The sequence below is a fragment of the Peromyscus leucopus genome, chromosome 2, assembly GCF_004664715.2.
Source record: "Peromyscus leucopus breed LL Stock chromosome 2, UCI_PerLeu_2.1, whole genome shotgun sequence".
NCBI lineage: Eukaryota > Metazoa > Chordata > Mammalia > Rodentia > Cricetidae > Peromyscus > Peromyscus leucopus.
This window is the reverse complement of record NC_051064.1, coordinates 4,115,217-4,142,796: the sequence shown is the minus strand read 5'-3', so window position 1 is coordinate 4,142,796 and position 27,580 is coordinate 4,115,217. Positions and strand designations below refer to the sequence as shown.

Here is a 27,580-nt window from a genome sequence, read left to right as displayed (position 1 = left end):
GAAAAGTATGTTATTTCACAGTCTTTTTTCTAAGAAGAACAAAAGTTCACTTAAAAATATGTCAGAAACCACAATATTCAAAACATAGCATATTCTATAAAAATTTTCTTTAGGGAAGAGAAGAAATTTTTAAAGACAGATCATAGTGCTAAGAAAAGCACAAATCTACAGTATATAAACTACTACTGATTGGAATTCCCCTCATCTTCAATTCTCAGTAAGGTTGTTTTCTTCCTATAAGGTATCTTCCTTTTCCAGGCTTATATGTTTGAAAAATCTTTTAATGTGTTTCAAGGATCAAATTGTTGCAAAACAAATTAATAATAAAAGAAAATATGGGCAAAGCTGTTTTTTAACAACACAGTGATAGAGGAGAATTCTTTTAGACTTCAAATGAGCACAGAGGAAAGGAGAGCATATTTGATAAAGGTAGTGTAAGCTAAAAACAAAACTTGACCAAAACAATGTAAAAAAATCAGAGCCATAGGCCCACCTCGTCATACCTTTAATAGCAAAAAACGAGGAATAAAATGTAGATTTGCCATCCATTACTGTACTGAAATTCTGTAACATCACCAACTCTCAGGATGGAAAAATGTATTGGTATTGGAAGGTTGGTTAATATGCCATCCAAAGAAGACCCAGGGAAAAAAAACTCCACAATCAACATAAGTACCAAAACACCATCAAAAATATATTTTACATTTTTCTCAACTTCTAAATCAAAATTTTTGCATGGGTTTTTAAATCCATGAATATGAAGTCAGAAAAAAAATTACCTCAGTAATAACACCAAATAGTTCTAGGAACATTGAAGAAGTCATTGAAAAATGTTTCCTAAGAATATGAGGAATAGTTTGGTGGAAAGAGGTGCTATATTAATGAAGATTGAGAATTGTCAAATATTTATTTGTAAATGAACATTTTCTACATTAGTAAAACAAGACATCGATTCAAAATATTTTATAAACAGAAAATTTGACAAATGCACAAAGTAAAAACAGTTTTCCTATATCAATAAAATGTAATTAAAATAAAACTAATATATTAAAGCAATTTTGCCCAACAGCCTTATAAACAGCAAGTATTATTAGTGAGAAATTAGAATAAATGTGCTCTTTTCTACCTTTTTGTTACTTACAGTATTATTAAAGAAGCTATGAAACTAAAGGCCCATTTTCTTTAGCTGTTGAGAAATAAAATGAGCATCAACACCTTTTCACATAAAATGTTAATAGATTATATAGTTTAAATACTTTGTAGAACCATTCTTTAGTACTAAATAATTCTTTAGAGGACTTGCCATTCTAGCCAGAATTTTTTAATGCAAGGGTTAGTTTCACTAGCAAAAGGATTTGTTTAAGGTTTCTAGTCAATGATTAAGTCAGGACCAAGGCTCAGAAAAACTTGTTTCTTCTTTATTTTTTGTTTTGTTTTGGATCTAATTTTGAACATATATTTCTTTCACTTCTCTCTAAATTTTCTTACCCATTTTATTCTTCATAATGCTAATAATAACCTTAGTTATTTCTAGGCTTTTCTTAGTTTGACTTAGAGCATTAATAAAGCATTCTCACATCTCACTAATACTTTAAGCTTGGAGGCACATCGTCAGTGGAGACATTCAGACTCCATCTACCTTGCCTAGGAAATTCTTGTATGTATCATTCTCATGTGATACAGAAAGTCCGAACACAAATGTAAAGTTTTTGCTAAGTTGATAGACCTAAAAATTGAAGAATTTCCCCTCTCTAGTCTTTGGCTTTCCTTTCTGACCATGTAAGAACAGAAACTACTGAAACGGATATTCCCTCTATATCATTAAACACATGTTCTTTTCATTCATAAAACTGTTCTGAATAAAAGGTTTTATGGCCTAGATACTATTTTACTAATTCAAAATAACACTAACTCATAACCGTGTTTCTATAACTCCAATCTACACACTTGATTCAGAAACAAGTACATCTGTTTGTTTAAAAAAAAAAGCTTAGCTCACTTATAAAGCCAAGCTTAGCTCAACATGGCTCCCACCATAAACATTAATTATTAATGCAATGATGAACTAATTTATGAAGTGCAAGCAATTAGAGAAGGTAATGCAGAAATCACAAAACTGCAAGCAGTGCAGTTTAGCTAGTGAGTGGGGCAGTGACTCCACTTGTACTCTTCAAGAAGCAGAGGCAGAAAGGAGGAAAGCAAAGACCTCAGAGATCTAGTGAGCTTTTCACTAGTTCTAGAGTGCTGAGTAGCTTGGAGTTGACATTGCTAGAAAGATACCTGTCTTTACACCCACTCAACATTCCTTGTGCATGATGAATAATTTACCCATTCTCCTAGATGGCACTTTTCAGAAATACCTCTCACCCTTCTCTTGCCTCTAATCACTCCCCATCTTCCTGTTGTCAGTCTCTTCTGTGATTCGAAATTTGAAGTGATCTGAAGGCACTCTTCCAGGGACCCACTGTCATATATGCCCACAGCAAATATACCTACATGCCTTTCTGGAGCTAACCACTGAATCGTGTGCTAGGCTGCTTTCATTCTACCGACCTACACAAGGAAACAGGTCCTTGACTCCCTGCCTTCTCCCCTGCAGCTGCACTTTCCCCTCTTTCCTGCAAAGTTTCCTTAGTACATAAATATGGTATTATCTCACTTACATTGTTCTTTATTTCTTTCTCTCTTTCTTTAAAGACCACACACATCTAATCCTTTTGACCCAACTCTCTCTCTAAATCTGCCATTGCCCATCCTGATTCCTTTCCTTCTCTTGTTTTTACTTCTACTGAGCCATGCTTAGGTCTTAATTAGATGTCTCCAGTGACCTCCATATTGCCAAGCCCTTCCATGCTGCCTTTTAAACCTCCTTTCATCAGTGAGACACTTGACTGAGTACTCACTTGGCCTTCAAAAGGTACTCTTGATTTCATCCCACACCTATTGATTATTCTGCTCAGTTCCTCTCAGTTTTAGTTTCTTTTGACAGTCCTTCCTTATTTTACCAGCCTTTGTTTTGTTTTGTTTTTATTTAGTTGACAGAAGGTCTATCTGTGTAGTCAATGCCACTCTCAAATTTGCTATCCTCCTATGTCTACCTTCCAGTTCCTAGGATCACAGGTACCCCATACCCTGACTTCCAAGATCTTTTAATGCTCAAGTGCTTCATTGTCCTGTTCTCTAAAACCCCTTCTACCTTCAGTGCAACGACGGTATTTATATTGGATATGACTTTCAATGCCACACAGTCTTGGTCTTCTTTCAAGCCTATGTCTGCCGTTCACCATTCTCCCTTGAGCTCCATATCCATGTATGTAAAGGCTAGACAGGAAGCATTTCAGGTTTGCATGTCATGGCTGGGGCTTTCCATCCTTCCAAATGTTGGTCTCTTTTCCACTCTGCTTAAGGATTTAATGTTCCATTCAGATGCTCAAACAAAGAACCTTCCAATTTTCCCTCACATTTTTCTCCATCCGATCTGCTAACATATTTTGATGACTCTTGTCTCCCAGCTTTATACAGGTTCTCGCCTCTCCCTAAGACCTGCATTGTTACCTCCCTAGCCTAAGACTACCTTCTTTAACTTGGATGATTACAACATCCTCCAAACTGGTTTCTCTACTTTGAACCTAACCCAACCCAGTCTGCTCTCAACAAGGCAGAAAAAGTGGCTTTTTAAGATGTCGAAGCTTGAAACAAGAAGATCCTCACATTTTATTAACATCAAATTATTAGGATTATCTGCAAAGCCCTCTGCATCTGGCCCCACAGTTCCAGGAAGTAAGCAAACTCTCTACCTTGGGTCTGTAGGATCTACTCTATATCCTCCATCAATTCTGCAAACAAGTGATGGTAATTCTCATTTGTTCCAGACTCAGACCTCATTTTTTGTCTAAATATTTCTAAGGCTCACACTTAGTTCATAAGTCACTGGATCAAGGAACACACCACCACTGAAGTCTCCAACTGTTGGGGCATTCCCCAACTACATGTTTTTCTTCATTTTGTTAATTATACTTAAGGTGTTTGTTGTCATCATATAACTTAATTATGAGGCTTTTTTATTCTCAGTGGCCCCATACCAGAATAAAAGCTTCATAAGTATATAGGTATTTGCTTTCTTTCCCCAATGCCATGTTCCCACTGTCTAGAATTATACATAGCTTATAGTAGTTGGGTAATAAATAGTCTTTGGAGGATAAGAGATATATAGCCATACGTGGCCTTTGTCTTCAGATGTAGAACTGTGACCTTGATGATACTTGGAACACTTATTTTTAGAACACAAAACATTATTTGCACCTGTGGAGTTCTTCTTATCCTTTTCTAGATGTTAAAGCACAATAGAATTCACAAAACAAGATCCAATAATGTTAATACCAATTATTCTTAGTTGTGTCTCATATTAAACAAGCAGATAAATTCTGAGGAATTTTCCAATGTTATTTTATTTGATATTGTGGATCTCTTCCAGTTACTGTAAGAAGTGGATTCTAACAGCTGCAGTCTTCTGTAAGCCAAGCACCTTCAACAGCATACCTCTCTCTTTCAAATATCTACAGGCTACATGTCACCCTTGTTTTTACAAAGAGACTATCAGCATTATCACAGAATAAATTCTCTCTCCCTCCCTCCCCTCCTCCTCCCCTCCCTTTCTTCCTCCCTCCTCCTTTCCCTCTCTCTCTCTCTCTCTCTCTCTCTCTTTCTCTCTCTCTCTGTCTTTATATAGTTGCTTCAAACCCCCTTTGTTATCTTTTGCCTTTCTTCTTTCATTCATTCTATTCATTCAGCTGATTTGGCATCCTCATTGAGAAAGTGTAGGTGGAATTCAGAGCTCAGCCTGAAAGCAGATTACCTGAGTTACATACTGAGACAAACCTATGTCTAATACATTACTTAGTGTCTCCATATCTCCATTTCTTCTGAAATAAAAATAACAACAACATCTATCAGTGTGAAAAGTTGTGGAACCAGTATTAGTTCTTTATTACTATTCTGAGTTTATTCTCCACTCATTTGAACTTGAGCTTGAACTTTGCCCAGCTAAATATACAGACTGAACTTGTATTTCATGAGGCCGTGTGTGCCCCTACTCATCCTCCTTCAAATCCCGCTATAGGATAGACTTCTCTATAACATTGAATGTATGCTCAAAAACCATGGAGAATACCTTAAGAAAACCTAAAGGAAAGTATTATCAACATAAAAGTCTATAATTACTATACATTGCAAATGGTGTAGGAAGATAAAAAGATTTTAAGAAAAACTTCTCAAAATATTAATAAGTATGCCTTCACATAACACTAAGAATTAAGAAGAAACTTCCAAGTGAATAAGAATAATGAAATAAAAGAAAATTCTTGCAAGTGCCACTGAGCTAATAAAAACAGAATTATCAGAGAAAGCAAGAACTCGGGAAAATAAGTACAACATTAACACAGGCTCTGAGATTAAGCTGAATACTTTGTGATGTCATGTGGCAATAAGGCTGGAGTCAAAGCCTGGGTCCTATAAAAAAAGAATACTGCAAATATTCACTGTTTTACATTTGAAAGACTAAAACTTGTCTCCTTATCATAAGTTGTAACTAAGTTAACCAATCTTTCTGTAGAATTTTAGTTTAGTATTTGTAGTTGGATGATCTGTGAAATATAAAGCCAAAAACTCAGGTTAAGATGGTCTCAAACTGGAAGTACCATTAATTGCTTAGAAAAAGCAAATGAATTACCCTCTCTAAATCAGTGGTTCTTAACCCCTTTGAGGGGATCAATGACCCTTTCACAGGGGTCGCCTAAGACCATCAGAAAACAGATATTTAAATTATGATTCATAACAGTGTCAAAATTATAGTTATGAAGTAGCAACAAAATAATCTTGTGGTTGGGGGTCACTATAACATGAGGAACTGTATTAAAGGGTTGCAGCATTGGGAAGCTTGAGAACCACTGCTCTAAAGAAAAGTATTTATCACAGTATAACTCCAATTATTCTGACAAACTAGGTTTAAAATCCATATCCAGCACATACTGGGGTTATATTTACTACCAGACCATAAAGAAATCAAAAAACATGAAAAATTAAACAAAGAGAAATACACCCACAAATACTTGATGTCTTACCACAAATAGAGTTTACATTTATATAGTGAATGCTTAGTCAATAAAAAATGCACACACATGAACAAACACACTAAAAACAAACAAATTAATAAAGTAATAGAATATTAGAAGATACTAGTGTGAAGCATGGAAAGATAAAACAAATGGAAAACACCAGAGACTTTGTGGGTATACTGAGAAAGTATATCATCTCAGGAATAGGTGTCAGATTGGAATGGAGAATGCAACTGAAGAAATAATAGCTAAATTGCTAAACTGTTAAAACATGCTAAACTGTAAGTTCAAAAAGATTTACAAATACGAAACAATAATTAAAAAATAAACTTGTGCCAAAGCACACTAAGATAACACTTTGGAAACCAATGGTAATAAGAAGACTCTCAAAAAACAGCCATAGGAAAAGGAGAGATTATTTTCAAAAGTCAGTATGTTCTGCGACTAAATAATACTTCTATCTGTAACATTTAACAATACATAGTCTCAGAATGGGAACTCTAATGTGAACTAAACACTTCCTGTGTGATTGGCTAATTCAAAAACTACAGGCTTCTTCCTTTGGCCAATTTCTCATACCTCTCGCACAGGGATGTGCTTATAAGTAATAGGATATTTGTATCATTTGCTGATTTGGGGGTGTGGAATAAATCTAACAGTGACTGGTTTTAAGAAAACAATGTGACATTTCTGAGAACAAAGTTTTAAGAAGATATACACACAATCACTTCTTGTAGGCAAGAACAAACCAATACATTCATCTTCATTATTATGCCTTTTTTCTCAAGCTTAAATATGTATAATTCTTCAGCCATTTTCCACCCAATTGTTGGTAATCTGTGGAACATCCATTTGTGTGACTAGATATCAGGAGCTTATTCTTTGCTTATTCTTATTCTTATTTCAGGAGCTTACTCTTATTTCTTATTCTAAAACGTGAGGATACATCAGTGGAAAATTAAAAAAAAAAAAAAAAGCTCAGCCAGGCGGTGGTGGCGCACGCCTTTAATCCCAGCACTCCAGAGGCAGAGCCAGGCGGATCTCTGTGAGTTCGAGGCCAGCCTGGTCTCCAAAGCGAGTTCCAGGAAAGGCGCAAAGCTACACAGAGAAACCCTGTCTTGAAAAAAAACAAAAATAAATAAATAAATAAATAAATAAATAAATAAATAAATAAATAAATAAAGCTCATGCTGTTTATGTTACAGTGGTAAGAAAATAACCAAGTAAGTGTGTGCTCTGTCAAATGTAGACAAATGTTAGAGAGGTAAAGTGTGTGAGAGTGATACAGGGAAAACTGCATGGGAAGGAAGACCACATGATATTTTCTACTGGACTCATTCTTTGTGGTACAGTTTATATAAAACAGAGAGAAAAACCCTTCAGACAAAGGAATTTCAAGAGCTTCCACAGAGTGAAAGGACTAAGGAAGGCTATTGTTATAAAGCAGAGATTATAAAATCAAGTACTCAGAAAAGCGGAGACAGCATTGAAACACTGGGAAGTTCCGGTAAACGGTGCAAAGCGTCAGCCTAACCTGCTAGACTAGAACGCCCAGTGGTGGCAGTGCATGCCAGCCTGTGTCACCCAGACCTGAGCTCTGCGGCCATGATAGTCCACAGCAGGCTGGAGTCTCTCTTCATCTCACCTGCCTGGCTGCTGTTGTCATGCGAACCGTGACTCTTCCAAACAGAACTCATCATTTTTCGGAGGATTCCTGAACTTTTTATTTATTATTTTTCACTATTTTCAAGAATAAAGTCCATTATTAAATCATAATCATCTAAAGAATAATATACTGAGATTCTGAAACCTGCTTTTATGAGCTGTTTTCAAATACTTAATTTTAATTTTGCAGCATTTACTTATATTTTATTTATTCACTTATACTTTATTCATTTATAATTTATTTATTTATTGTTTATTTGTGTGTGTGTCCTGACTGGCACACATGCATAGAACAGAGGACAACTTGTGAGAGTCGATTCTCTCCTTTCACTAGGGGGCCACAGGTATTGAAATCAGGTTGTCAAGTTTGACAGCAAGCGCCTTCATTCACAGAGACATCTTACTAAACCTCAAGAAACCATGTTAGTATTAAAAAGGTGCACACATTTAGGAGGTAATTTTGAAGAAAAGTCATTAAGACATGAGCCTCCGGCATGGCAGCATGTTCTAGTATTTACATTAAAGGCTGGGATGCACAGAGACTCATTCTTGTTCATTCATTGTGTCTGTCACAATATGAATTGCCAGTTTTAGGAGTTTTTTCCTGTGGTCATTCTATGCTGACAGCATGACTGAAATATGAGTGGCCTAAGATACTTTCAAGTATGTAAAAGTATATTTGGAAATATGGGAGAAATTTAAGCAGATGAATTAGAACTAAATACAAATATCTATTAATGAATGTTGCTTGAAAATGGTCAACTTACCATCCACATGATTTAAGTTGAGAGAATATTTTTATTTATAATTTCCAACACAAACCTCAAAACCACCATCAAAACAACTATTAAAATAGTTTGTAAACATGTTTTATAGACACAATTTTTGCAACACAACCTTCCATCTGCCAAGACACTTACAAAATTGTATTTACAGGGCCACCTAGAAACCACTGGAAGTCATCATAAATATTGCTGAAACCAAATAGCTCCCATAAATCAGTGTTCCAAATAAAACCAGGCCACTCTGGAATGCTTGCTAGATGTGCTCGCCTCAACAAGACATGTCTTCTTTATTTTTCAGAAAGAGTAGGGATATGAAATGAGCAAAGTTAACCTCACAATGCAAATGAAAACATTCTGGTCAATAGTACTATTTAAAGGCAATATTTGAATGTTCCATGTAAGAGATTCTTTCATGTTTAACTAATTGCCTTTCTACTACCAGGCTTATGGTAGCTCATCTTTTTATTATTACAACACACACAACTTATACACACACACACACATCACACACACACACACACACACACACACACACACACACAGAGTTGATTTTAGATCTACTTGCATACAATTTTTAAAAGAAAATCTTGTAGCATCATTATCCATTCTAGTTTATAAAAATTTATACTTATTGCCGGGCGTTGGTGGCGCACGCCTTTAATCCCAGCACTCGGGAGGCAGAGCCAGGCGGATCTCTGTGAGTTCGAGGCCAGCCTGGGCTACCAAGTGAGCTCCAGGAAAGGCGCAAAGCTACACAGAGAAACCCTGTCTCGAAAAACCAAAAAAAAAAAAAAAAAAAAAAAAAAAAAAAAAAAAAAAATTTATACTTATTAAACACATGGTAATTACCTTACACTGTACTATGTTTTGGACATAGTTTTATATGTTAATTAACACTTTGGTATCAGATAAGCATGATGTAATAGTGAACTTGTCTTTCAAATATATGACAAATTCAATGTGTTTTAAAGGTGAAGTCAATTCACATTTTAGATTACTAAGGGATGAGATGGTCCACCTAACCTATTCTCTAGTTTCCTGCTGATGATGCCAGAAGAAAGGATTACATACACCTCTGATGTGATATATGGTACTCTTACTGAGCTCCAGGGTGTCCAGATACTGTGCTAAACACTGAGTGTACAACCACAAACAAGATGACTCTCTTATTTTGAGAACTTTGAAAGTCTAATGATATGGCTTGTGCAGCAGCCAAAACCATCTATGTAATCAACAGATATACATCGAATGTATAATGCAAGACAAATATTCAACATCTATCACAAGAAAAGGGAGGTCTAGTTCTCCAAGTACATTACAATGTGGAAAACTGTCAAAATAATCAGAATATAGCTGATAAGCATTTGATAGGAAAAAATGACTTGTTACATGTGGGTGACCATAAAAAGATCGCACCCAAGGAAGTCAAACTTAAGCTTAATTTTAAGGATAGATAGAGTAGACCTGTTGACTAAAAGGACAGTGTAAGATTTGGCATCCAGGTGACAGGAGAGGATGTAAGTCATGAAGTATCTTGTATGCCATGTAGTGGCCATGAGCAGCACAGATGTGAAGCTGGAAGCCCCTGAAAATGTGACAACAGTGTTTTCTAAAATATCTTAGTCAGAAGTTTCATATTCAGAGAGTTAGCAAAGAACCTAACCAAAGCGGCAGCAGTTAATGAGAAAGGACAGTTACCAATGAAAAGCTGCTATGAAGAGTAGTTACTTTTCTCATTTCCATGCTTAGAACCTTGGTGATTACTGGAGTACACACTCGGGGAGGACACGGAGTGTGGAGAATGAGATCAGCAGCAGTGCAAGATTGTATATGTTGAGAATTCTCTGAGAAGTCTAGGCCCAGCACACACTAGCTTGTTGGGAACAGTCATGGATGACTAATAGAAACGCTGAGGTAGCTTGCATGTTGGGCTGTGGTCAAAGACATCAGTGAGGATCGTATGACACAGAAAGGCAGTCATTCATGTATGGTGCCAGAAGCAGCCCTGGAGAATGGAAATATCACAGCTGACAAGCAGAGAGAAAAAAATTAAGAAAAGGAAGAGGTAAAATTATAAAAATAAGAATAGATTAAGAATGTGACATTAATGGAAATGGGGGGTAGGGACTCTAAACAGAGGGAGTATAACATGCTTCATTCATGTTGAGTAAAATCATGTAAAAAAGCATAAAAGAGGATTGGCAAGACTACATCCAAACCAATTGTCCTGTAATAAAGTTTTAGTTTAAAGTTTTAATTTAAAAATTATTGGTCATCTACAAATCATATAACTAGTACACAAAAAGATACTTATATTCAAGTATGGAGAAAATATTTGCAAACTGAGCTGGAAAATGTAAAGCGGAAGAAACTTTTCACACAAAAGTTCTGTCACCCGCCTTTCTGTGTAACTTAAATTTTGAATAAGTTATCATTGAAACAAATGAGACCAATCATGCAATTGATTAAATAACCATTAAAGAAAATATTGTTGTTTAAAATAGAGCATTTTCATTATATGTGTCTTTTGGAGAATACTACAAGAAATAAATAAAAATGTTAAACATAATTTAGGCTTCCCTTAGAAGTTATTTCTGGAATACTATTTGTATTTACAATCTATAAGAGCTGTGTAAGCATCAAGTGTTAAAGTAAGTGATTATGTATTACAGAATATAAGTAATTGATATACTGAAAGAATATTTTCAGAGAAAGAAAGAATAAGAAAGTTATGACTTCATGGACATTAAGTAAAAAGACCAATATATGAAAGAAGATTCTAGTAATAAACCCTAAAAGAAATCAAAGTCCAATATAATGAACATCTTGGGATTCACTTTCACTATCTGGATTCTTTCAAATGAGACAAGGAAATAACATCAAGCAGCAATGAGGAGACTGATAGCCAAGCACAGCACACTGTGAAGCAATTTTGTAGAATGTGATCTTGTTGAGAGTAATATATACTTGGATGGAGGTGATGTGCAATATGTTGTCAGTATGATTGTTACAATCAAGATAGTTTAAGTTTCATATTTTAAATAGTGAAATTTTAAAAAGTAAAACCTGAAAATCTAAACCATAGGGCATTCAGAGAAATCTTGCTGAGCATTTGACACTTTTGTCCTTTAACATTATTATCTATAAATTAAAGGATAAATGGGGTCTACATTGACTGTGTGGTTAAATTTTGTTGCAATGTATAATGCACAAATGAATATGATCAAGCAGGATTTATTTTTGTTTATTGTACAGTGTTGTAGTTGCACACCTAGAATATTGCATGGCACAGGGTGCTATCTGGTTACCTGTGGTGAATTCAAAGAAAGGCCAGGAAGCAAAAGCAAACAATGGGTCAATCTTTATTCTCAAGCAGAGCAATGCACCTGATAAGTAAAACTCAAGATGACAGAAGTTCCTTGTGTGACTGAAGTCATAGTACATTTAGAGTTGTAAAAATATTATAGTTGTCAAGGAATTACAGGCCAATGAAAGGTATAACATTGCCCGCATGTATCATTGCTGTGGGGGCCTTTATTGCTATGTGCTACCAACACGGGAGAAGAGAGAGACGGTTGGCATCTCAGTGGAAGTGGGAGAGACACAGAGCCTTATCGAGAGTGTCCCTCAGAAATGCATACTGTTTGAGCTGCTGTTTAATTCTGCAGGGAAGCAACGTCCCAGTTAATCCCATCTGCTGATAGGCTGTATTGAATTAGCTGCCCTTTAAGAGGGGAAATGGCTAGAAGAAAGGCACCAAAAGGTTTGCTTTCAAGAACAGGTTTGTCATAGAGTTTATCTCTTTTGGTGGTTTAAAATTCAACAAAGATCTCATTTAAAAAAAGACTTGAAGAAAACATGACTTGAAAGTTGTGGAGAATGTCATAACTAAGTCACTGTTGGTAAGCTGCTGTGCCTTAAGTTTCCTTCGGGTATAGCGATTAGCAGGCAAGCACACTGATGCTTTCAATCGATTTCATTGGGATGCTCTCCTTGTTCTTTATTAATAATGTTACTATTTTACATTTCAGATTAAATCCTATGAAGGCAGCTATGGCTTTGGGCTGGAAGACAAAAATAAAATTCCAATAATAAAGTTAGTGGAAAAGGGGTCTAATGCTGAGGGAATAAATTAGCAATTTTGTTAAAAGTCTGTCATCATACAATATAGTGCCAAACTGAAATCGACCTTTATGTGTTTGTTGAAGGTTGTGTCTCTGAAGTTCTGTAAAGTAGTGTTGGATTTGTAGCAGCTGAGACTGTCTCAGTGATGATGGACTGGGGAGGTGGTGGTACTCCAGAGATCTACAGCTCCCAATTACCAAGTTCCCAAGTGGCATGTTCTGTGACTTCAGGATCTTCCCAGTCATGAAATCTATCCTGGAGCTCTGTGGGAGATATATAGGATGTGACATCCTCTTCTATCTTCCTCCTCCAGTGTCTTCTCTGTGAATATGATTTCCATCAGAAAAGCAAGCACTTTGGCTTTCTCATTGGATTAATGCCAATTGGCACGCTCTCACATCACTAGGTTTTTAAACAGTGGAATCTTCTGATCATTGACTTCTTCACTGAGAAATAGTCACTTGATAGTGATTATCTATTAGGTAGCATTCTAGATTCTGAGAGCATGGAAATGTAGAAAGCAGACAAAATACCATGTTCTGAGCTGGACTGATAATTTAGCCTAACAGTCTTTCTGTACAAGGACTTGAGTTCAAGAGCCAAAACCCACATTGAAAAAAAGTGTGGTGTGTGCAGTTGTAATCCTATGTTTGGGAAGTAGAGGCAGGTGAGCTCCTGAGGTCACAGGCTAGCTGTCCTAGGCTGCTTGGTGAATACCAGGCCGATGAGAGGCCTGTCTCAAGAAACAGGTGACAAGGTTGATATCACTTGAGGAACAACAACCAGGGTTGCCCTCTGGCTGCCACATGTGTGTATATACATGTACACACATATGAACTTTCCCCCTTCCTCCCTCCTTCACTTCCCTCCTCCCCCCTCTTTCCCTCCTCTCCCCCTTCCCTCTCTTCCCTCCTCTCCCCCTTCCCTCTTTTCCCTCCTCTTCCCCTTCCCTCCTTCCTTTCTTCTCTGTCTTCTTGCGGCTTTCTTTTCAGTGCTGTGCCCCAGTGATGCTGGATGTAAGGCTCGTTACCCTGCTGTCCAGCTTACAAGATACACAGCCCCTAAGCAAACACCTCAGGATCCAGGTCTTTAATAAAAATGTAAGAACTGCAGAAGTAGAACATACATAATTTTAAATCTGTTTACTGAAGTTAGTGGTACTTTGTATATGTTAGTACTAAAGGTCTTATTTTACCATCAAATACAAATATGCAAGATAAAGCTTTCTATCCAGCACTCCAAGTGCAAATATATTACCGCTGGTTCAGTTGTACTCTGCTAGTGTACCTGATCACAAAATGACCATGGTAAATAGTTCTCCAGGAGAAGGTCCTTCCCCTGGGCAATTTTAGAGGCTGATCTTAGGGCACAGCTTCATCTTACTCCACCATAGACAAAATATACTGTCTCATCAAAACAGTGGGGAATTTATGTGCAGTCTTCCTGGTTAAGAACATCTGGGCTAACTGTAGGGGTATTGTTGTCCTTGTCCTTTCTCAGCATGGTGCATTGGGGTCAACTCTGCCCTTGGCACTTGCTTGGATTCCAGGCCACTCCTTCCATCCCTCGGTACTAGGCACAGCATGCTGATGTAGGCTGGAGATTCATATTGTCTGTGGTCAATACATTCATATGTTCAGGGGGTGACATTTTCTAAGTTAAATAAATATACATGCAATATGTATATGTAAATACATATATTTATATAATATATAAAACATATGTAAAAGTAGCTAACCTGGAGTTTGTACATTAAAGGACAAGTTGTGTGTTTTTTTTAATTAAAGGGTCTGTTACTACAACACCAAGAAAGAGCCAAAGATGGGTACGGTATGCATGGGGACGGGGGAAGGTTGGTTTCAGCAAAGCTGTTCAATCCCATTCATGATGATGGCACAGATTACTGTTACTTCATTCATAGTTCTATTATATATATTTGTATAAAGCTATTGTGTATGTGTTCTCATGTCCAAATCAGTACATGCTGAGCCTTCCCCATGATTCAGTTTTTGAAAACGTAAAGTATCTATTAAATTATCATTCTAATTCTTCTTGCCATTTTTTCCTTAGATGGCTGGCATGGAAGTTGGGTTTTTCTAAGACCTTTCCCTGAAGTCGATTGTTTCCTGAAATCCTGCTTAAACAGCATAAAGCCTCTGGGAGTCCTTGTGAGCACAAAGCCAAGGGAGTAAGTGATTCAGTGACACTTAGATGTGTAAACTAGTGACGCTGACGACCAGGTAGTCATTTATCATCAGCTTCCCCTGTCTGAACATGTGGGCCTCCTCAGCACCGTGAATGCAGGTCTTCAGATGACAGAGGACACTGCATTGTTTATTGGGATAGGTGCTCACTCCTGAATTGCATAGTGTTGGTGGCCATGACATTTTTCTTTTACTGTCCAAACTTTGCTGTTCTGGCTTATGTTGAGTTTGACTGAGTAAAAAATCATCTAGTAGACCACCTAAAAGCCAGGAAGAAAGAGCTACATGTTTGGCTGTAGAAAATGTTGGTGATTAAACAGTCTATAACGTACTGCTCACCTGTATAAAGTCAAATCTAGAAGGTACACCATGCATGCGTATACTTAGGAAGACACCTTTTCCTTTAAAACAAAACTAACCCAAAAAACTCTGGAGCCTTTATTGGTAAAGACTTAAGAAACTTAGCTAAAACCTGTATTTGGCTGCAGAGGCAGAGGTGGTTCTGGAGGGACACAGAAGTCCCGTTAGGCCTCGGCCTGAGCAGAGGGGCAGTGATTGAGGAGCTGCGGTCTGTACAGAAACAGCAGATTCAGGCGCGTAGATCAGGCACGGTCCTTACAGAAACAGCATAGATTCAGTCACGGTCCTTATGGAAACAGCCTAGATTCCAGCACGGTCCTTATGGAAACAAAATAGGTGCGGTCTTTACAGAAATAGCGTAGATTCAGGTGCAGTCCTTAGGAAACAGCGTAGATTCAGGCGCGGTTCTTAGGAAACAGCGTAGATTCAGGCGCGGTCGCCATGCCGACAATAAAACCACAGATTCCCCAGAAACATGCTTTGCCTTTCCTGCTGAGTGGCCGCTTGCAGGTCCAGGTTACTGAGCGGGGACCAAAAGCCGTATGTAGCTTCTCATATAGCCATTCTCCAAGGTCTCAAATGGCTGGGAACCCTATGTCAAAATTTGTTGGTGTAAATTCCTCACTCCCATACAGACTGGCTATGTCCTGTTTTCTGACGTTCTCCACATCACCCTCAAGGAAAGAAAATGCAGACTTCAGGCAAGTTTGAGGCAAAGTACCCCAAAAGGACCATTTTCCTCAACAGGAAAATGGGTTGAATTTTCAGAGGCAATTTATGACTTGCTTTAAAAAAAAATTATTACAGCAGCCTGGAGAGCTGACCCTGCCCCCCACTTAGGCAGAGTGCAGGAGAGCAGGCAGCTCAGCTACCACCCAGGCCCAGATCCAGAGCTTTGAGTTGGGGGACCCCATCCATGAACCGCTGGAGCATGAAGAGGCCAGTCCTGCAGAACCAAAGCCGCAGGATCTTCACGACACAGGTCAACAGCAGGATGTCCAAGGGGAGTTCCCGTGAGGGTGCAGTATTGATAGTGTAGCAGAAGCCAGAGGCCTCGAACCCGTCCAAGGACTGGTCGCAGTGAACATTTGCAAGTAACGCTGTTGGACAAAAGGGTGGACTGCGCGGCGCTGCAGCTCCACGGCCACATTTTTGTTTGTTTGTTTTGTTGTCTTTGGGGGAGGGGGTCGCAAGGGCAGAATAGCAGATATGGAGGGATGGTGATGAGTGGGTTTGGGATGCATGACATGAAATTCACAAAGAATCAACACAAGGTTTAAAAAAGTAAAATGAAGGAAAGAAATTTTAAAAATATTTTATTATAAATAAATATATATATTTATATAACTGTATGAGTGTTTTTGCCTGCATGCATGCTCAATGCCCACAGAGGTCAGTTGTGAGCCACCATGTGGTGCTGGGACTCAAACCCAAGTTCTCTGGAAGAGCACCGGTGCTCTAACCACAGAGCCATCTCTCCGGTCTCTGTGACTTGCCTTTTAAAGCACACGGCTTAATCCTGGCATAAAATACAACTGGTGATCTGGCCTGACAGTGACCTGTGAGTGACTCCAGGAATCTGAGACGTCCAGGGCCTGGAGTGGGCGGAGTTGGTAAACAGACTGGTTCCTTCTGCCCTGCCTGGCATTGAGACCACAGGTGGCCAGGCCTCGCTATCTCTCCAGCCTCGTTCCTTCCTGCTCGAACCCTGTACCCACAGCTGCGGAATCACTTGCTAGTGCCATGGCAACTTACCGAAAACCCCCTGAGCCCCGAACCCCGAACCACCTCTCTCTCTTTCTCTTTCTTTCTCTCTCCTACTCACCATAACATGCCTCCCACTATACTTGTCCTTATCTTTCCTCTTGGGGCTTCCTCTGGGGGTGGGGGCGCCCCTTAGGAGGCTTTCTATGACTCCTCCAAGTGTATTATATTAGCTGTCTTCTCAACACGTCTCTATCCTCTAGAACCAGGCTCCTCTATCCTGTTACTCCTCACCCCAGAATCCCTCTGAAATCTCTGTAACTGACGGTTGTCTGGCTTGCTGGCGAGTGCCGTTTACCAGCTGAAGCGTCTTACCAACACATGTGTAACATTTAACCTAGTACCAACTATAGTAATAAGTGAAAAAGAAGTTGCAAAAAAATGTGTATAGAACACCAGTGTACATGTTAAAAAATAATGTAGGAAAAGAATAGTTGTTTGTTTGTATGTACTTACACAAACTGTGTTGGAAAAGGATCGCGGCTACACTGTTTCCATAAGGACCGCACCTAAATCTACGCTGTTTCCTTAAGGACTACGCCTACACTGTTTCCGTAAGGAAGGACAGCGCCTAAGCTTTTTCTGTAAGGATCGCGCCTGAATCTACACTGTTTCCATAAGGACCATGTCTACACTGTTTCCTTAAGGACGGCACCTGAACCCACGCTCTTTCCATAAGGCTGGAATCTACGCTGTTTCTGTAAGGACCGTGCCTGATCTACGCGCCTGATTCTATGCTAATTCTATACAGACCGCAGCTCCTCAATCACTGCCCCACTGCTCAGGCCGAGGCCTAACGGGACTTCTGTGTCCCTCCAGAACCACCTCTGCCTCTGCAGCCAAATACAGGTTTTAGCTAAGTTTCTTAAGTCTTTACCAATAAAGGCCCCAGAGTCAATACTGGGGTGTACAGAATACTCCTCTACCCCTTTAAGTCACCTCAGCTCTTTTGTTACAAGGAGGAAAGATGAACACAAACATCAGTAGTTCTCTACTTATATAAATAGAGAGATCAACAGAGCTTTGGGTTAGTTTTGTTTTAAAGGAAAAGGTGTCTTCCTAAGTATATATATACACATATATGGTGTACCTTCTAGATTTGACTTTATGAAGATGAAAGTTTATCTTCGTGTGTGTGTGTGTGTGTGTGTGTGTGTGTGTGTGTGTGTGTGTAGACCAGAGGCTCTTAGCTGTCTGTGCCTCGCTCCCACTTTTTCTGAGATAGACTCTCTTGTGTCCTGATGTACATAAGCCAGGCTAGCTGGCCCATGAGCTTCCAGGTATTCTCTTGTTTGTGTCTCCCTTCTCATCATAGCAGCACTGAATACCGGCCACCACTGTCTGTGAAGCCTAGCTCCCGTTCTCATACCTTCACATGAAGAATTCATCAGCTGGGCTATCTCTGCAGCCCTAGATTGAAGTTTAAAGGGTTTAGAGAATGAAAGATATACAAGATAACACTTTAAAAGAGGGAAATTATATACAAATATACATACACACAGAGAGAGAGAAAGTGGGAGAAAAGAGAGAGACATACACACACTGATCACAAAATAATATAAAGAGAAAAGCATGACTAGAAAACTTCGAGTTAAATATCAAGAAAATTGCTAACTTAATTGAAGACATGGGAAATCAAAGAAACAACTGCCTTTTCATAGGACATAATAGTCCGGCATTATGTCATACCCCACTATTTGTCTACAGAAATCATTTCCTGTCACAAAAACCTCAATCACTTAGTACTTCTGTCTCTTAAAATTTTCATTTATTGTGTTCTTACTTTCATGGTAGTTAGGATGCCAGATAACTGACACATATCGTGGTGCAATGGCTGTACCTAGAAACTCACAGAGGTACAATATCTCTCTAGACAGCTTCATTAATGTCATTATTGCAAAATACCTAATCATTCCAAATCATATATAATAGATCATAATTATCCCAAGAGTCTAAAGCAATAACAAATATGCTGGAATAAACTTGATTTACTGGAGAAGAAAATCAAAGAAACCTCTAATGTGACAATAAATGAGACAGCCTTCCATATTAGAGAATATTTAAATTTCTGTTAAATGTAAGAACTGACAGTTGTACCAGAACCTTAGGCATATAATTGCCAGTCAGTAGTTGGGATTGTAACATTCCTGGATATTATCATAGCTTCACTCAGAGTTCTGATCTCTGTGATCAAAGCAAGTCAAGACTTGGTCAGACTGATGTCTCTATTTCCCCACAGGACATAACTGGATATAGCATGTGACTCAGAAGGCAATCTATTGACTACATAGAATTCTAGACTGACTGGGACATTTACTGCTGTCCAAGAGTGCACAACAACTCAGTATCTTCAAATAGCGACTGGAGAGCACAGAAAGAAGCCACTGAGGGATTTAAGCAAAACATTTTCCATTTTCTTCAAGTTCTTTTCATGAAAAAATTGTTTTAGGCACACTTTCATTGACTGGTCTTCTATAAAGGCAGAGATTTAAGGTATAGTCCCTTCCCAGATATAACATATATTTAAAAAGTTCCAACTGCCAACCACATATTCACTAGTGCACAAAAGAACCAAGCAAAGCAAACTTCCTACACTACAGCTGCGCTTTCCAAAAGGTAACATGAGCAATACTGGACCAAACAATATTTATGCCTGCAGTGTATAAGTGATTTGCAGGGGACATTTTAAAGTGCCATAAAATTATTGATACATAGCAGGTTCTGGTTATTATAAAAGGCTGAAAATAATCTCAGAGAGGATAAGAAAACATATCAGGCAATTTTAGCTTCTTGATTCCATTCTCCCCACTATTTTAGAACCTAATTTTGCTATTTAATATGTAAATGTGCCTCAACACGTCTCAAAAACTTCCATTATGCCTGTGATGTTTGTGAAACCTGGGGCCACGCCTTGCATCACAACCAAACATCTCTGGAAATTCTCCTCCACTGTATTCCTCCACTTCCATGCCCTATTGGCATACCTACACTACTCTATTTGTACGGTTGTCTTCAGGACTAAGCAAGCCAAAGGGGCACATGCTTCAGTCGTCCTCTTTCTCACACTCTTTGTGGGTTTTGAAAATACTAATTACTACTTTGAAAATGAATCCTCCTTTGCTATATGGAGTGCTGACTTTCCTACTTTGCTGTCATTGTGTTGGCTTTGTTGGTGAGCACACATTTTGTTGCCCCATTTACTCTGCAGGGCTTGTGGCACAAAATCTTTTCCCATATGCATTATATCTTCATTCTTTTGGCACTTACGCTCATTAACTTTATTGTTTTCCATGGCTCTAACTGTCCCTGATGTGTTACATTTATGTCTCAACAGCAGAGTTCCTAATTTCTAACTGAACCTTCAGAACAAACCTTTTCTTTTTCAGTCTCGTGGTGACCAAAACAGAAATTCAGTCTCACCCCAACCTTGCACTTCATTCCGTGCAACTAAATACGCTTTATTCTTGAACTCAAGTATGTGTTCTCCAAAAATGAATAGTTTCATGGGACATTTTTTACAAAGTTTTAGAAAACACAGTTCTCAGTTCCTTTTGTGTTATAAGTAAAATCTGATAAAATTAGCTGAATCTCACAAGTGATCCTGGTTATGGGTATAATTAGAAATTCCAAGCTGAAGATTAGCAAATTTAAAAGTAGTATCACAGTCAATTTATGGTTTATTCAGGAATGTAACAAGAAGAAACCATGACACATGAATTGATGCTCAATTACCATTTGCTAATGTCCAAAATTCATTCTGTGAAAATACTTGAAACTTATATCTGATTCTATATTTCTTTCCTGAAAGGGTGGATTAATCTTCTTTTACACTTATTTTACAATAAAATGGGCTTAAAGTCCCTTTAATCTCTAGTTAAAATAGTGTCTCATTTTTTCTTCTCATAACACATTGAATTTCTAAATGAGACATTTAACATCACTTTCTCCTCTCACATAAAATCACTTTAAAAGCATGCATTGCTATTCATAATAGCATAGTCAGCTCAGCTACTGAATTCATGAAGCCCAAGGAAAAGTGAAGAGTCTCCTTGTCTATAATTTAAAATATTCATGGCCATAACAGTAGACCAAGAATGGATCTCTCAAACCATAGGTCCCGGACGGTTTGCTGCTCACACATCTATAATGTGTGTGTGTTTGAAACATTATTTTAATACTTTTGCCTTGAAGATTAAATCATAGAGACTTCAGCAAATGTCAGTTCACAATACAACAGACTTTAGATCTCAGAGTGCATAGATAGATAGATAGATAGATAGATAGATAGATAGATAGATAGATAGATAGATAGATGTCCTATTTAGTCAGGCAAAATGAGTATAGATAATTAGTCAAGAAAGTAATTTTTCATCATGGATGTTGGTATATTCATAGAACCTCTCAATAGTCAGGAGGCTTAAATAAAGAGTGCCATTTCAAGGCAGGCATGGACAACAGAGAGATTAATAATTGACTGCTTTGTTTAATAATTGTAAAGTGTAGAGAGGGAGAAAGACATTGGTTAACCCTAATAATTTTCTTTCTTAAGTCAGCATCATCCTATCATTTATTTTAGTATTTCCTATTACACAGTATTAACCATTTTTGTAACTTTGCCATAAACTACTTCTCCTCTTCCTACTCTGTTATGTTTAAAGACATGGTCTCACTAATCTGACAAAGCAGGAACTGACTTTTTCATTCTCCTGCCTCTGACTCTTGAGTAGCTAGGTTTACAGGTCTACACCACCAGGTCTGGCTTACTACTTCATTTATTTAATCATCAACACTCTAAAACTTTATAAAAGATTTATCCTTGTCAATCTGTATGTTCAATCTATATTAGAAAGCAAACAACTAATTTTAAAAAAGCTGTTTTGATTCTTTCAAAATGACACTACTTTTCTCAGAATCCTCTTATAACATGATGTAGTTCAAAGGTGTTCATTTTCAAATAACCTTTAAAATTCCAAATGCTTCCTAAATGTTTTCTTCAGAAGACATTCTTAAGACTTGGGGATAGATACGGTCCTATAAGAAATGTACTTCTTCTTTCCTGTAACTCTAGATACTTTCCCCTCATTTTCCTCAGATTTTGCCTATGCACAAGCCTCATTCTGTCAGCCTTTAGGGTGTTTGCACCAGGAAGGAAAACGGATTTCCCTTTTTGCGCATTGCTGATAGATGTTCTTTGACCCAACACCCCCCTGAAAAGCCCAAAAACAGAAGGGGGAAAAGAAAGCACAGAACAGGAGCAGCTAAATACTACTTCATCTTCAAGGCCAGGGAGTTCCATATTTTTATCACAGACCTGGGCTTGTTTATAGAATTAATCTTTAACAGTCACAGCAGCCCATCTCTTTCTACTTCCTATCTCCCCATCTAAGTTTCAGGGACACTTTTGGAAGTACACAATTTTCCCCACTGTTTGGTTTCCTGATTTCATTTGCCCCCTCTCCCGTTTTTCTTTCTCTTTCCTTGATTTTTCTTCCTGCTTTTGTGGACATTCTTTCACAATCCTCCCTTGAAGCACTTTCTCACCGTCATAGTTTTCCCCCAACCTGTCACACAGCAATATTGGATCCTAATCACATACTAGGTAAAAGTTCTCAGTGGAGGGCAGCTGTCTGGGAACAGGGAGGAAAGGCCAGCGCTGTGGTGAAGATGAGTCAGGTCCCAGGAGAACAACAAGGACCCAGCTCGTGCAGGAACACGGAAGCAGGGAGCAGTGACAAGGAGTGCATTATGTGAAATTTCCAAATAATCAATAAAATATTAGGTTGTTAAAAAAACAAGTGCAATCAAATACCCAAATGTTTTGATACGGATGAAAGAGTTGTTGTAGGCCAGAGAAATAATGGAAATCTCCTTAATCAGCCTCTGTAGTCACCTGGCAACGTTCATTTCAGAAGAGCACTGGCGTGTTTGTAGACTGAATGTGAAAAGTCAGAGGAACAGCAGAATCCGTAGCCAAGTGCCCATTTTGAACCGCTTTGTTTCAAGCTCTAACACACAGCCGCCCCTGCCCCTGCCTCTCCCCCTCCCCGCTTCTTTTCGTTGTCAACACTCCTTTTCTCGCTCCTTCCCTTCTGCTTCTTTTCACGTTGCACCACAACAGTCCCTGAAGATCCATACCGTCCCCAAGTCTGATTCTGTTCAGATGTCAGCTTAGGAACTGCAAACTCCAGAAACCCTTCTGAAACTCCCCAGATGGTTAGGGGCACACCCACCATCCCAGTCACCTTCCTTCTAGTCTCCAGGTCTACACTGCAGGATTCAGAGGCTTTTCTTACACGGGGGAAGCTAAGCAGAGACTTTAAAGCCAGACTGCTGGAGGGTTTTGTCCTAATTAGGCCAACTATGTGACTTTAGCTCTGTTAGTCAAGGAAGCCTCTGTTCCCACATCTGTCTCTGAACTGCAGATAAGAAAATGGTATGCCTCACAGAGAGCTTCGGATGCCACAATACATGTAAAATGCTCACCACAGTACTGGTATAAAGCAGATGCTACATAACTGGTAACCACTAACACGATCTCTCTAGTTATTGGCACTGCTCACTTTCACCTGATGATGAGAACCAGCACTAAATCCGCAATCACCTTGGTAATCCAGGCCTACTAAAAAAAATTTTTTTTTCAATGAAGCAATCAAGATAGTTTATTAATCATGTCAGGTAAACGCACCCGTGGGATTTAGTTAGCAATTACTATGAGCAATTTCTTGTCCCCTGACTAATGAGTTTTAGTTTTCTGAAGCTACTAGACTAGGTAGGCTCACAAGAATAATTTTTTCTTAAAGTCCCACCTGAGCAGGTGCATTGCACAGAAGATAGAAAGGAAAGAAACTACTTAGAGAGTTTGGAGGGGCAGAGGGCGTGACCCTCTTAATCATTCTTCACTTCCTTTTTTTTTTTTAAAGATGACTTGGCAACGTCCGCCACATCGGGCGGCAGAAGCAGCGACGCCTCCTCAGTGGAACTGACTTGCAATAGAGAGCTTTCACACTGCTGCACAATTGTGGCTTCTGTGGACATATTATTAACTGGTGGCTTTTAGCTCCCAGTCTCCCAGAGTTGCCAAAGCGGTTACAAGTCATTTGGAAAGCTTTTTAGCCGAATCTCTCTGATCCAGAAGGCCAGCTGGCTTCTGCTGAGGTACTTTCGAAATTTGCAGCGACCACAGATCCCGGTCCAGGTGCATGGGGAAGACGCTAAGAGTATAAACCCAAACATTGAACCTGAAGACCCAGCGCAAAGCAGAAACTGAAAGTACCCTGTCTACTCTGCCGGCAGAGTCTACGGAAGTTATGGCAAAGCCAGAGCGCCTGGCCAGCCAGTGATGCATGCGGCCCCTCCTGGGATGGATGGACTAGGCGCCGCGTGGATGAGAGGAGCCAGCTGCCGGGACTGCCCTGCCCAGCACCGGCGTGCGGCCACTCGGCGGATGACCGGGGTCCCGGGCGTCATTATGGGTGGTGAGAGCTCGCTCCTGCTGCAGTCCCAATCATCATGACTACATCCACCTCCCGCAGACCATGTTCCATGGTAAGCGCTGCTCTCCGTGCGCGCAAGTAACAGCGCCTATCGCGTCGGGGACTCTGGGACACTCCGGGACGCGCCACCCGCCCCCGCACGTCCGGGAATAGCCCGGCCTTGCACTTTGGACCGGCCGGGAGCATGGCCTCTCCCATGGTCAGCCACTACCCGCGCTGAGCTCGGTGGCCCAGAGCCATTGGCACCTGGGCTTGCAACCCCGGGCAGGCGGGGAGGAGCCGTTCGCGATGCTGGCTTTCGATCCCCAGACCCAGAGCCTCAGTGCAGGAGTCCCGCCGCGGTGGCCGCCTGCAGCCAGGTCTCAGTTGTCAGGGGCTATCAGCCACACTGTCCCTAGCCAGCAACATGCCCAAGCAGCCCTTCCCCGCTTCCTGGCCGCGCAAAGTTACTCACAGGCTGCCTGGGTTCAGGGAGTCGCTGGGCTCTCGGAGCTCACAACTTCATAGAGAATGAGAGTCGCTCCCGGGAATGCGCTTTTAAACCCTAAAGGACAGATCACTGGAAAACCCCCTCTTCTCCCCTCAGTAATTCTGGGAGTTTCCGACCCAGGCTGTATGTTGCATTGTTTGCTGGGAACCCAAGTCCTGGGGCTGGAATTGCAAAATGCCAGACTTTCTTCCCCCTTCTACATATTTGCTACAAAAGGGAGATAGAACTACAAGTACCCATGAATACAAATTCTTAGCCCCCCCCCCCCCGCAATCAAATCTAATAGGTTTGTTTTTGCTTGAAATACGGTCTTAAAAATGGGCAAGAACAGAATTGACAGTGGCTGGAATTCACTTGTAGCTAGAACTAAAATAAATAAATAAACAAATGCTGCAAGAGCTTAGAGGAGAACAGAATGGAGTGTGAGGAGAGAGGATCTACTTGAGGAAATACACAGTAAACACTTCCTCCAGCAAGAGAACCTGCGGGGTGCAGGAGCAGGGAGCCTTCCAGATGCTCTTCCTTGGGAACCTCTGTGTTACTGCTTTCCTGGCCACTCCTTTAGGTCCAATCATTTTCTATCTCTTAGGCACCAGAGAACCAAGAACTGGCATAATGGAGTACTTGTCAGAAAAATAAAAATACGTGGAGATATGAGAGGCTATCCAAAGAAACATGGAAGTCCTCTCTGTAAGGGAGTTTAATTATAAGGAGAAAGAGTACATCCCTGTCTCCTTTGCAATGCGCTTGCTTCTGAACTTGCTTCTTTCTGCTTCATTCCTGACTTTAATCCTTGATTTATCTATGGTCTGGGGACACCAAAGGACAAAAGAAGGCAAAGGTGTGTAATTTAAAGAAGCTTAATTTCTTGTCCATGTTAGTTATCCTTCATAAGGTGTTAGTAAACACAGCATGAAAATGTTAAACTCTGGAGTTAAAATGAGTGGCTTTCTTCATTTTTGTTCCAAAATACATTCACTAGAAGCTTAAGCTCCATCAAGACTGTGTACTGTGCTATTCTTGTTTCCACCCCATTATTTGGGGCAGTAAGTGAAGATTCCCCAGCTGACCTTCAGTTGTGCTGCCTCATTTAAGAATGTTATTATGCATGTATGCCAATAAAGTGAACTAATGAGAAACATGGAGAACTAAGAATGAGTAGGAAACCGGAAGAGCTTTAAAGGAGAATTAGAAATTTCCTATCAGTGTATGTACATCTTAATCAAAAAATGGAAAGTGCTTTCATAAAACCAAATTGCATGGCCCATGGTTATGAAGTGTTTTTATCCTGACTCTTGACAAATAACTTTATAATATATTCAAAAATTTACTCTTTTCCCTTGAAATAGGAGCAGATGTTGTAGTTTCAGAGGTTGGCCAGAAAGTGCCTTGGGGAAGTTCATGCAGAAGACAATGATTTTTTTTTTAACTTCTTTTGACTATCTATACATGCAGTTACCATTATAGGAAGTGTAGTTGAGTAGCTAAAAGCTGAACTCCTGGACAAGTCAACTTGAGCATGTCAGATGTGAGTCCTGGCTTCTCCTAGAAACACTGTTTTGGAGAATTGTTCTTTGGGCTCCAGATTCTCCACTGTAAAATGTGAATGACTTACTTGTATGCATTAACATCATAAAGTGGCTATAGAATTGAATTCTCTGTTGAAAGAGATTTATGAAAGGACATTCAATGAACACTTCCTAATGTAGATGGGAAAAGCCCCTAAGGCCTCAACCTTAGACAAAGGATTACAGGCAACTAAGAAATGCTGAGTGTGGGAGAAATAGTCTTTCCCAGGGAAGAGCACTCCAGTTGGTTATCCAAATGGTCAACTTGGGCAACATGCATATAACTGAGATTATACAGACTGAGCAGGTTGTGTTTATGAATTTAGGTATATATATATATGTGTGTGTGTGTGTATAATGTATACACACACAAACATATATACCAACAATGAGAAAAGAGGCTGTAAATTTGCAATAGACTAAGGAAAGGTACATAGGAGGGTTTGGGAGATGAAATGGATGGGAGAAATAAAACTATTTTGTAATCTCAAAAACTTAAAGAAACTAATAAATGACTGGATATGATGGACTGAAGAAGTCAACTTATTTATGTTCACTTTGACCTCATAACTTAAGCAGCTGAAGATTGAATGTATTATTTGGCTGACATTAAAAACCAACAAGAATTTTTCGACAGCTATCATTCTGGTTTAACCAAATTCCCTACTGAAAACAAATTCTCCAGTTTCAAACCCTTTGGGAGGTTTAAAGACAATCCTACAAGCCAACACATGTCTTGTATTGTTCCTACAGTTTTCTTATCTGTGACCTAATGAAAAGTTCAGGGGAGGCTCGGGAGTGTGCTATGAAACAAAAAGAAGCAAAATATGGCAAATATTAAATTCCCTTCCCATTGAAACAACAGCGTTAGAAACACCATCAAGTCAGAAAAATCTTCATTTGTTACTGTGCATGTATGTGGAATACACTCTGCAATTACAGAAAAAAGAACACACTATTGATGGTAGAGCCAAGAATCTATGAGATATCTTGGACCCTGGTGTGTTTATGGA

The 27,580-nt window shown here is 39.3% G+C and overlaps 1 protein-coding gene and 1 long non-coding RNA gene across 3 annotated transcripts in view; one reads left to right on the top strand and one right to left on the bottom strand.

The window, feature by feature from the left end:
* The window catches only part of LOC114707630, a 36,742-nt gene extending 11,518 nt beyond the window's left edge, over nucleotides 1–25,224 (bottom strand). The window contains exon 1 of one of the 2 annotated variants that reach the window (XR_005090786.1): nucleotides 24,964–25,224. This is a non-coding gene — a long non-coding RNA (uncharacterized LOC114707630). The remainder of the gene's footprint in view (nucleotides 1–24,963) is intronic. The other variant, XR_005090785.1, reaches the window with a different exon arrangement.
* The window catches only part of Il7 (interleukin 7), a 41,403-nt gene continuing 37,761 nt past the window's right edge, over nucleotides 23,939–27,580 (top strand). Inside the window, exon 1 of the mRNA XM_028890417.2 lies at nucleotides 23,939–24,561. Coding sequence (XP_028746250.1) covers nucleotides 24,552–24,561 — 10 coding nt within the window. The 5' untranslated portion in view covers nucleotides 23,939–24,551. The remainder of the gene's footprint in view (nucleotides 24,562–27,580) is intronic.